Source organism: Ips typographus, linkage group LG10 (assembly GCF_016097725.1).
Source record: "Ips typographus isolate SLU linkage group LG10, UJ_Ityp_2.0, whole genome shotgun sequence".
NCBI lineage: Eukaryota > Metazoa > Arthropoda > Insecta > Coleoptera > Curculionidae > Ips > Ips typographus.
Genome location: NC_138431.1, coordinates 870200 through 880714, shown reverse-complemented (window position 1 = coordinate 880714; position 10515 = coordinate 870200). Strand labels below are relative to the sequence as shown.

The following is a 10515-nucleotide window of genomic DNA, read 5'->3' as shown; positions in this document are numbered from 1 at the left end:
TGAGAATATCTAAAGGAAAAAATTAATATCCTTGGATACACAATTTCTAAAGATGGGATTTTTCCCGACAAAAACAAAATAATTTCAGTTGAAAATTTTCCAAAACCGAAAAATATCAAAGATGTTCAAAGTTTTCTAGGACTCTGTAATTACTAAGTTTATACAAAATTTTTCGAAAATTGCACGTCCATTGCATGAGTTGACAAAAAAGCATAATAAATTCGTATGGACCACAGAGCTTGAAACGGTTTTTCAAGAATTAAAAATCAAATTGATTAGTGAACCTGTATTAGCTCATTTTCGGCCTAACAAGGAATGTGTGTTACGCGTTGACGCATGTAAGGATGGAATTGGCGCTATATTATTGCAGGAAGATACAGGAAATAAGTTACACCCTATCGCTTACGCAAGCAGAAGTCTTAGCAAAGCGGAGAAAAATTATTCTATAACTGAATTAGAAGGATTAGCCGTTATTTGGGCACTCTCATACTTAAGACACTTTATTTATGGTAAACCTGTAAAAATCGTAACTGATCATCATGCTTTATGTTGGCTAAAAACATTAAAAGATACCACAGGTCGATTAGCCAGATGGTCATTAAAACTGTCAGAGTTTGATTACACGGTGTGCCATAAATCAGGGATTGCGCACAAAGACGCTGACTGTGTAAGTAGATATCCGGTACTGCAACCAGATAATAATTTAATGTGGGTGACCAAGTGAAAGTCCTCACCCCGGTAAGGAATGTTGGGAAAAGTGAAAAATTGCTGCTTAGGTGGTTCGTACCTTATTATATAAGATGAAAGATGTCGGACGTGGACTATGAGATACAAAAAGGTAGATCAGATAAAGCAAAGAGAGAAGTTGTGCACGTAAGCAGAATATTACCCTATTATGATCCCTGGCCCCAGAATGCACGCCTTTATAGAACAAAGAAATATGGGAAAGGACACACAAAAGAAACAACTTTACACACCAAAGATTTTATTGTGATTGAAACATTTTGTTTAAAAAAGAACGGAAAAAAAAAATAAAAAATAAAAAAAAATCAATAATAATTAAAATTAACTGTGCAATTGGACCCAGTGATGAATATTGTGGCTCCATGCTTAGGAGAGGGGCCTCCTCAGCAGCGGGCTGTGTCGCAGTGGTTGCAGCCCTGTCTCCCGTTTTTGTAGGTTCCTGCTCTTGGGCCGGGGGCGTCGCAGGCCTCGACGGCTCAGGGGACACCCACGGATTGCTGCGATGCGTGGGTGGTCGGGAACTGGTTTCACCCCTTTCACCATCCCTACGGGCGCCCCATGCAGCCCATGACCTATAGGGCGGCGATGCGTGAGTTTAGTTTATACTGTCATCACCGGATCTGTCACATTCAAACCTCATTAACTCACAAACAGGCAGTAATTGAGTGAAAAACTGCTAACCTACTTAAGCAGTTGAGGGTAGTTTAACTTAACTGGACTGAGACAGTACCAGACTCAACCTAACTAGTGTAAAAACTAAAATATAAACCTTAAATCCGTCTGTGGAATAATGATGACAACTCTTCACTTTATTAATCTCGTTCACTGATTGCATCCTACTAGCACTCAAAATCACCTCACAACACTGTGTCAACAGCGTGCAGAGTCACCCCCGAACTGACGCCAAACAAGTATCGCATACGTCACAGTATTCTCGTACTGAATTGGATTTCAAAACTAAAGTACTGCCGTGCGGTGCGGTACTACCATAGATCGAGCCTTCAGTGAGTCAGGTGTGGGATTTCGTGAAAGATGCCAAGACTGCACCGAGAGGGGCTGGCGGGGGTAGGGCGGTACCGTGTAGAAGGGTGGGGGAATCCCAGAAATGGGCGGTGCTTTGCCACTCTGGGATGCTGGTGATGCAATTTCGTCTATCGGTTATTGATGGTTGGTTGTCGGTGTTATCGAAACTACCCCTCCATGCAAATCCACTAAGGGGTGGTTTTTGAGAATTTCGTTTGTATACAGACAGATGTAGATACTTAATTTGATCTAGAAGGTTTAAAGCCTGAAGGTACAATCAACCAGATTATTTGTGACACCCTGTATAACCTTGTAATCAAGTCTAAATTTATTTCTTAAATTGTCAGACTAGTCAAGCTTAAATTTCGACTTTTTTTTTGTCAACTGACACGTTTTTTGGTTCCAACCAACATTTTTAGATTACTATTTTAAGAATTTAAATTTTCAGACTATTTGACACTTTCTGAATAGACAACTGTTTGAAATGTGTAGTTTTTCCGTACCAAATATCTTGTTTGAAATTTTCAGGCTATTTCAAGTATTTTCTAGCAGTTGTTTGCTTCGTTGCCTAGAAGATATAGAGTTTTCATCAGAAACCTCTTTTGTATAAGCTTTTTGGGATAATATTATTCAATTTTTTATCTCAAATTCTTAAGAATCATCCTCAAGAGTTGTAAAATTAAAATCATCCTACAGGTACAATTTTTGATCACTGTTCCAAATTGGACTATATTCAAGATTAAGATTGTTTTGTTTTTTCTTAGTTTAGTTAGGAATCATCATGTAAAAACGATATTAAAATAATTTTTGTATAAATTCTCCCAGAAAATCACTGGGAAACAATTTCGAGGAACTGACCTATCGATAAATCCAGTCCAGCTCTACTATCAGTTACGCATCACTGGAATTACTGTAGCATGTAACATAATCGACCAGAAAAATATGTAAATGTATTTAAATCACCGCAATTACACACGTTACTTTTATATTGTGAGCGATACTTAAAAGTCTTCTGAAACCGCTCCCGCGCACCCACTGTCGGGAGTTGGTGTAAATCGTGGTGAAGAATTGTCTATAAAATAAAGGAAAAACACGAGGTTACAAGGAAGAGGGAAAAAAAAAGGAAAATTATTGGTTTTGAACGGAGAGAAACAACTTTGTTCACTAAGACTCACAAAGAAAGTGACTGGAGACGAAAATGTAAAGGACCGTTTCGTCCATAAAATGACAAAACTGCTGTGAATGCAGTGCCGCATAAGTAAAATAAATAAACGATAATAAGGCACCGTCTATCCCTAACTGACATGAAGATTGTATACAAAGTATTAATTTTGTTGAAATACACATATTACGTTTGTTGGGTACAAACTTCACATACCGAGTTGTACCTAAAATTTTAAGTTACTGAGCTCAGGGATTTTTATTCTCTTATCCGCGTCTGAATTTAATGCGCAATTGAAAAATTCACGAACGGACATTAGTCTAATTTTCCGCAGTTACCAAAAGTGTGTAAAATGAATGATTATTTAAGCGCGCGTGTTACAAGATATTTGACTACAATGGAAAATGATATAATTGAAATGGCATACTTAGACAAAAATACGAGGGACGTTAAATATATCGGGAAATGCCGTATGTGCCGAACCAGTTAATACTTGAATAAATATAAATGTCAGGGGTATGTGATATTGGGGGGTAGACCGATTAAAATAACGAGTTTCGTTTTATTTTAGTGTTGGATATTTTTTTTTACCAGCATAATGTATTCGGTCAAAATAAAGTGCATCAAATAAATAATATGTGACCGCATGCGTCCCGTAAAAGTGCTGACATGAATTTGCATTTTAATTAGTGAAGTACCGTAATAGTACCGCAAGTGCATTTCCTTGAATAATTGCCGATCGAAAGTTTTGAAGAAATGAGTGGATAGTGATGTTTTTATATTATGCCCGATGTATTTCGGACATAAATGTCAAATTACATTTGTATGACATGACTTTATACCATTTATGAGAATTACACTAAGAAATACAACGACCAGGAATAGTGCAACATTTGGGAGTCACAAAAGCGTTACTAGGACTTTGGACCCAAATAATTCACAGCAAGATTGGCGAATTGGGGTCATGATGTGGGTATAAATAATGCACCAAAAGCACGTACAGATTACCGAACTCTGGGGTCTCCCCAGAGGGAGGTCACTGACTGATCTCTGGGTTAGTCTGGGTATGCCTATTGTGTAACGTAACGTGGAGCAGTAGGTGACCAAGTGCCAAACTAGGAATCAAATATTTTGGAGAAAAAATAGAATTTTACATACTGCGACATGCTACTAAACAAATTTTTACATGTCTTCTAAATCGGAAATAACAAATTAAATCCACACTGTAAAAGAGCGGATTGTGATATTTCGATGTCGAAGTCAAGCATTCCCGATAACGACAAAAAATGTGCCGGAATAAAACTTCTAATTGTCGATAAATAATTTTTTACTTATTATGTGTAGTACCCGCTTTAAATAAAAGCAAGCAGCAGGATAGCGCCATGTTTCCACCGTTGAAAACGAACTGTACATAATAAACCGAAGGTTATTATTTGGTTGCTTCCAAAAATTGCGACATTAGTGGAAAATCAAGTAAAGCAGACTAATTAGTTCTATTTGACGCCGCGTGCCGGTGTGACCGACTTGCCTTATTGCACTCGTCTAGTCGCATCGCCGCGAAGGTGTCGATAAGAAAACTGCTGATTGATAAATTTTAATTTTTTTTTTCTAAATGCACATGATAATTTACCTACCTACATGGAATAACAAGTCAAAATGTTGCATTGACTAAGAATAATTAAATTTGTTTTTACTATGAAAAAATGACAACTGATTTAAAAAGTGACTCAAGTTTTTTTTTTGATACAAATGGAAAATCATACATTTGTAATAAGGTATTTCTGAAGTGATATTTAACACATTCAACACACATACTACTCGAATGAGACGATAAGACCCACACATCATGATAATGTGACTTTATTTTTAATTTATTTCAGCTGAATTTTATTATGTTAAATAATTAAGGTGAAAATCCTCTAAAAGTTGTATTCATGTTTTGGTTTAATATTTGAAGCTCTTTTCTAATTTCCTTCAGTTCATTGACTGATTCCTCACAAAAGGCATTTTCTCCTTCTTCTGCTGTTATGTTTTTTTTCCTTTTCTTTGGTGTGGCTTTTATATAAGTATGGTCAGCAAGAGTAACATCTATTGGATTTTCATCATAATTAACATAGGTTGTAGTATCCAAGGGTAGAGTAAATAATTCTGAATGGTCAGGCTCAATTTGTAACTCTGTTGCTGGGACCTAAGACAAGTTAGTGTGTGTTTTAACAGATTATCCACAAAAACAATAAATACCCCATATATTCCTTGACCTATATGCCCTTAGAAAAGAACCAGATAGTAATACCTATAAACTTTGTAAAATAAAAAATATTAAGTCAAGTTTAAAGATAAGTCTTAATTAATAAAAGAAAAGGGAACTCATTTATTATTTCTACTTACTACTATTTATTTTGTACTTGCCTTGCACGTTTCTACCTCAATTACTTGAACTGAAGATTCTAACACTGATGTTGAGGGTGATGAATGACAGGGAACTTGCATAGAACCAGAATTCGGAAGCTGAAAAATCAAAATATCTAAACAATCTTATTGTTTCGACACTATGACCTGTTTTACACCACATTCTGGAACACCAACACCCTCAGAAAAACTTTTGCCCAAAAGGGCTAAAATCCGCTCTTCATATTCAGTTAACTTTTTGGCTGTGCAAGGTCCTCCTCCAGTTTTGAATAAATTTGACTTATTTGTACTAGCCTTCTTTTTAATTGCATATTTTATGTCAGACCATGTCTAAAAATACAAAAAGGTCAGGAATGCTGATGCAATACTCACAATAATAACAGTGGTATAGCTATACTTACTTTTAACTACCAAAAACTTACCTTTTGCCATTTTTCAGTAGTCTTTTCTCCATGGCCCAACGAATTCAGTCTTGCAGCCAATTCTTCCCACATTTTTTTTGGCTAATTTTTCCAGACGGGCCTGAAATTGATTGATGATTGCCCTCTTGCGAACTGTGGGTGCTTTTCCATGAAAGTCACCAACACTTCCCAATGATCATTGGTCAACTTACAGGACATTTTAGAGTTTCTTTTCTATAAATAAATCAATAGCGATTTTATAATGAATATCTATAATAGTTATTATGTGAAGCAGTGAATCCTATGAATCAAACCTCAAAGCAAAACAGTAAACAAACAACAAACTCTAAAGTCTAAACTATGTTAGGTTAAGTTTATTAGAAAAAGAAAACAACTACAAAAAAGTCTTCTCTTTCGCAAAATGGTCCAATTCGAAACCATTCGGTGTGTATTCGATGACTGCTTAGCTATCGAGTTTTTGGCTTCGTATCGAGTTGATATCGTATCGACAAATAAAGGTTCCCAATCGCGTTTCACTTCGAAACGTGACCGATACGAATCGAATAGAGCGTTCGCAATCCCACTGCTGTTTATCCGTTGTGCGACAACCGCTTATACAGTGCAGGCTAAAAGTTTAAATATTCTCATTTTTGTTCGTGTTTTGGCTCAAGTTGGAGATCTGAAAAAAATACATAAAACTAATCCGTGATAGGTACTACAACTTTCATTAATACAATTTTTCAATCAAATCAACCGTACAGGCGCAAAAAAATCAAAACCGTTTTCCCATGTTAATCTCTTATGTCCAGGGTGCTCTTGGACACCTGGTATATAATTAATCTCACTTCTAGAAGGCCCACCTTTGACTTTGGTGCAATGTACACCTATAACCGCAAATAAATATGGAACGCCTTTTGAGTCGCTTATAAACCGCTATGACAATAAAAGAATTATTGCTCTATCTCACTTAAAAGCTATAGAAAACACACCATATATTAGTAGTAGTTCTAGAAGTCCTAGGGTGCTTCGACAATTATGTGACACATTTTTTGAAAACTTTTCTGCTCTAAAGAATCTGCAGTTTTCCGTTGTGGAATAGAGTTTTATTTTACATTACTTGTTTAGTAAACACCTTGATCAGGAAACCATGGAAAAATACCAAATTGAACAATGCACTAATATCTTTAAAATTCCAACTTTTGATTCTTTAAAAAGTTTTGTATTACGTCAGTGCAATGCTTTGGATTCTGTTGATTTCGGTCAAACGGATCTAGTGCAAAAGGTAAAAAGACCTACAATTGGTAGAGGCTTTTCTGGTTACAACTACAATATAAAATGTAAAATGTGCCCATTAAATCATCCTCTTTACAAATGCCCAGATTTTCTTAAAATAAACTCTTTAGAACGCTTAGTTTATGCCAAAATCAACTCCATATGCACTTACTGCTTAAGTCCTCAACATGCAACGAGAAACTGCAATTCTAAGTCTACTTGTCGCACTTGTTCGCAGAAGCATCATTCTCTTCTTCATCTATTGAAAACAAACGCTGTCGATAATAATTATCAACAGCATGTTCCTATCTCTACAGACTGCGGAGATCAATCAACTAAATCACACGAATTTCTAAATTGTACCGCTTCTAATTCGCAAAGAAATACCTTGCCTTCCGCTCAGACAAATGTGTTTCACTTGTTACGTACGAAATAGAGTTTTCGTCCGTTAACTCGTTTGATTTGTGTTTTTAATGTACATGGGCCTAGTTACACTAGTAGACCGATTCCGATCGCTTAAATCCTCCAATTGCACTTTGTGCACATTTTGTTGTAAATGTGGGTGCGTGACCTGATAAGTTATCAGGTGCCGTAGTCACGTGATTGGTTTCGATTTTTGTCGGGGAAGCGTCGGTTTGTGGTCGTGTTTCTTTGTGTCAGGTGCCATGTGCCTATTTAATCACCCCACTTTGTGATATCGGTCTCTTTACCACTACAGCACTCGAACTGCCGACATCTGATCTTTTTTCTGAGCGGTGTGGCGCGTGTGAATTTTTAATCCGTGATCATCTGGCCGAATTACAGGTAAATTGGTTTTATTGTTAGTTCTTTTGAATTATTTTGTATCGGCCCAATTTTCCAACACAGCATTGTGTTCGGCCCAACCGGATATTCAGAGATTTTTCCAACCGGATATTCAGAGATTTTTCCAACCGGAATTTCAAGGACTTTCCGACCGGAATTTCAAGGGCTTTCCGACCAAAGATCCAAGGGTTTTCCCGACCAAATAACATTCCAATCGGGGATTGAATCAGCCTGACTGGGACTGCTTTGTCCAGAGTTTTCCGGACCAACCCACGTGTTGGAAAAGCCGACCACCGGCCACAGAGTCTCAAAAGGTCAGAATCGAACCACCACATTTCCTCACTTGATTCAGTTTGGTTTAATTTAATTTTTATTTTTTAGTTAATATTAGTTTGCTCTAAACAACTTCAACACTTGTCATCACCTCTGGTCACCTTTTTGGTTGCCGGAACAAGTGTTGAAGTTGTTTGTTCGTTTTCCCTGGTGTTCTGCTGTTTTCTGCCTTAGGTACCTGTCACCAGTCTCTGGACCCCATTTCCTACCTGGCAATCAGCGGTGGCCACTACTGACGACTGGGAAGAGGATACTGGAGGTTCCAGGACCCAAACATCGTCTTTGACAGCTGGTAAGGGCAATTAGAGACAGTGTGGCACTGGGAAAACTTTTCTTGTTTCTTTTCCATTTGTTTTAAATTTAACTTCAATTTTGTTTTCTTTTATTTTAATTTAAATTCTTTTGATAATTTGTTTCTCGGCAACTTTTGTAAATTTTGTAAATTTTTGTAAAGTTGTAAATATTGTAGTTTTGTTTTTTAACTTGTAATATACACGTGTACATATACAACAAGTGGTTCGTTTGATTTCCTGCAGTATATCCAAGTGTGTTCATCTATAGCTAGTTATGAACTCATGCAATTAATCCACGACCTTGAGCTATCTAATTAAAAAATGTTGAAATCTCATTAACGTGAGGTTTCATCATAACACACTCAACTAACAGTCAGCGAACACATTCACAAACTTCCGCACTACTATCAACCGCTGTAGTTGACATTTATGATTCATTAGGTCATACACACAAAGTCCGTATATTATTCGACTGTGGGAGTCAGACAAATTACATTTCAGAAAACCTATGCAAAAGGTTGAGACTGTCCCGTACCGACTGGTCATTCTACATTCAGGGTTTAGGTCACAAAACCACGTCTAAAAGGTTAGTTTCTTGTACAATTAAACCTTCCGGTCAAACAAACCCCCGCATTAACTTTGAAGCTATCATACTACCAAAACTATGTCCTTCTAAACCTTCACACGTTCTTGGGTCAAATAGCTGGCCCCATACTGCTAATTTAAAGTTAGCGAACCCTGAATTCTTTAAACCGCGCACCATTGATATTTTATTAGGCATTGAGGATTTCCCGTACCTCTTGAATGGACTTCCTATACCGGGCAAAGAAAACGAGCCCGTCGCTTTACCCACTGTTTTCGGCTATATTCTTATGGGAACGATTCCTAATTTTAAAAATTCAACTTGTACTACTTCTTTATTTCACTTTCTCATAGTACAATTGATAACGATTTAAATGATCTGGAAAAGACCCTGAAACGGTTTTGGGAGATTGAAAGCATTCCTCAAAAGACCTTGTTATCTCCTGAGGACGAGCTTTGCGATCAAATTTTTGAAGACACGCATGTTCGAGTGGCAGATATATAGTAAAACTACCTTTTAAAGAACCTAATGAGCCTACATTTGATCCAAATAGCTGTTATTCTATTGAGTATATAAGACTTGTTTACTTAGGAAGACGTTTATCACTCAATAAAGATATTCGCACTCAGTATAACAATATTATTCAAGAATACATAGACACTGATATAGTCGAGCTGCTCGACGAGAAATCTACTGGCAATCCAACTAGTTTCTTTTATATCCCGCATACCTGCATAATAAAGCCTGGGAAAACTAGAATCGTTTTTAACGCAAGTGCGAAAATGTGGGACGGAATTTCTTTGAATGACACATTACTGACAGGTGCTGCTAAACTCTAAAAAGACCTTGTCGCAATTTTACTAAAATTTAGAATTTATGAGACAGTATTTTAAACGTGTTTTATTTGGCATTAAAAGTTCTCCATACTTGACCAACAAGTGTATTCGGCAGTTGATTGTAGATGAAGGTTTCCGCTTGCGGAAAGCTGCGAGCATTCTAAGCGAAGATATCTATGTTGACGATGTAATTACCGGGTTTTCGCAAACCGTGAGTGAGGGACTCGTAATCCGCAATAAGCTAATTTCACTGCTGGGTTCCGCCGGGTTTGAACTCAGAAAATGGACAAGCAACAACCCCGAGCTTTTGGTTGATATGCCTGAATCGCATCTTCAATCCAACGACATGAATTTTGACATTGACGAATTTATAAAAATTCTAGAACAAGGAAGAAAATAATCAGTTTGGAATGGCTCTCATTGGTCGAACAAGAAAAGTTTCTTTAATTTTATTGACTCCTAGTAAAATGAAGAAAATATTGAATATTTTACGGCTTTCAATGGTGAATCTACAAAAAATCCTTGAATCTTATTGGCTCCTAGCGAAATGAAGAGGTTTTAAAAACTGTTCTGCACAAATCTTCATTTGACATACTCAAAAGAATTCCTTTGAGTAACAACACTGTACAAAGACGTATTGATGAAATGAGCTCTG

General features: G+C 36.9%; 1 protein-coding gene and 1 long non-coding RNA gene across 2 annotated transcripts; one reads left to right on the top strand and one right to left on the bottom strand.

Moving 5' to 3' along the window:
* Positions 1-4387: 4387 nt before the first annotated feature.
* LOC145734901 (uncharacterized) lies at positions 4388-5967 on the bottom strand. The gene is made up of 3 exons (XM_081988527.1): positions 5761-5967; positions 5495-5668; positions 4388-5437 (listed from the first exon to the last, which is right to left on the bottom strand). Exons 1-3 carry the CDS (start codon positions 5830-5832, stop codon positions 5324-5326), a joined length of 360 nt encoding a protein of 119 aa, XP_081844653.1. The 5' UTR covers positions 5833-5967; the 3' UTR covers positions 4388-5323.
* A 1715-nt stretch (positions 5968-7682) lies between these two features.
* On the top strand, positions 7683-8661 carry LOC145734902 (uncharacterized). The gene is made up of 2 exons (XR_014179546.1): positions 7683-7815; positions 7879-8661. It is a non-coding gene; the product is annotated as an uncharacterized LOC145734902 (long non-coding RNA).
* Positions 8662-10515: the final 1854 nt, after the last annotated feature.

Bases quoted from the DNA above. Each gene is read 5' to 3' on its own strand.
- LOC145734901 (XM_081988527.1), bottom strand. From the start codon at position 5,832: ATGTGGGAAGAATTGGCTGCAAGACTGAATTCGTTGGGCCATGGAGAA. The intron at 5,669-5,760 runs GTAAGTTTTTGG...TTGTATTTTTAG, and splicing joins CTACTGAAAAATGGCAAAAG to ACATGGTCTGACATAAAATA. The intron at 5,438-5,494 runs GTAAAACAGGTC...TTGATTTTTCAG, and splicing joins TTGGTGTTCCAGAATGTGGT to CTTCCGAATTCTGGTTCTAT.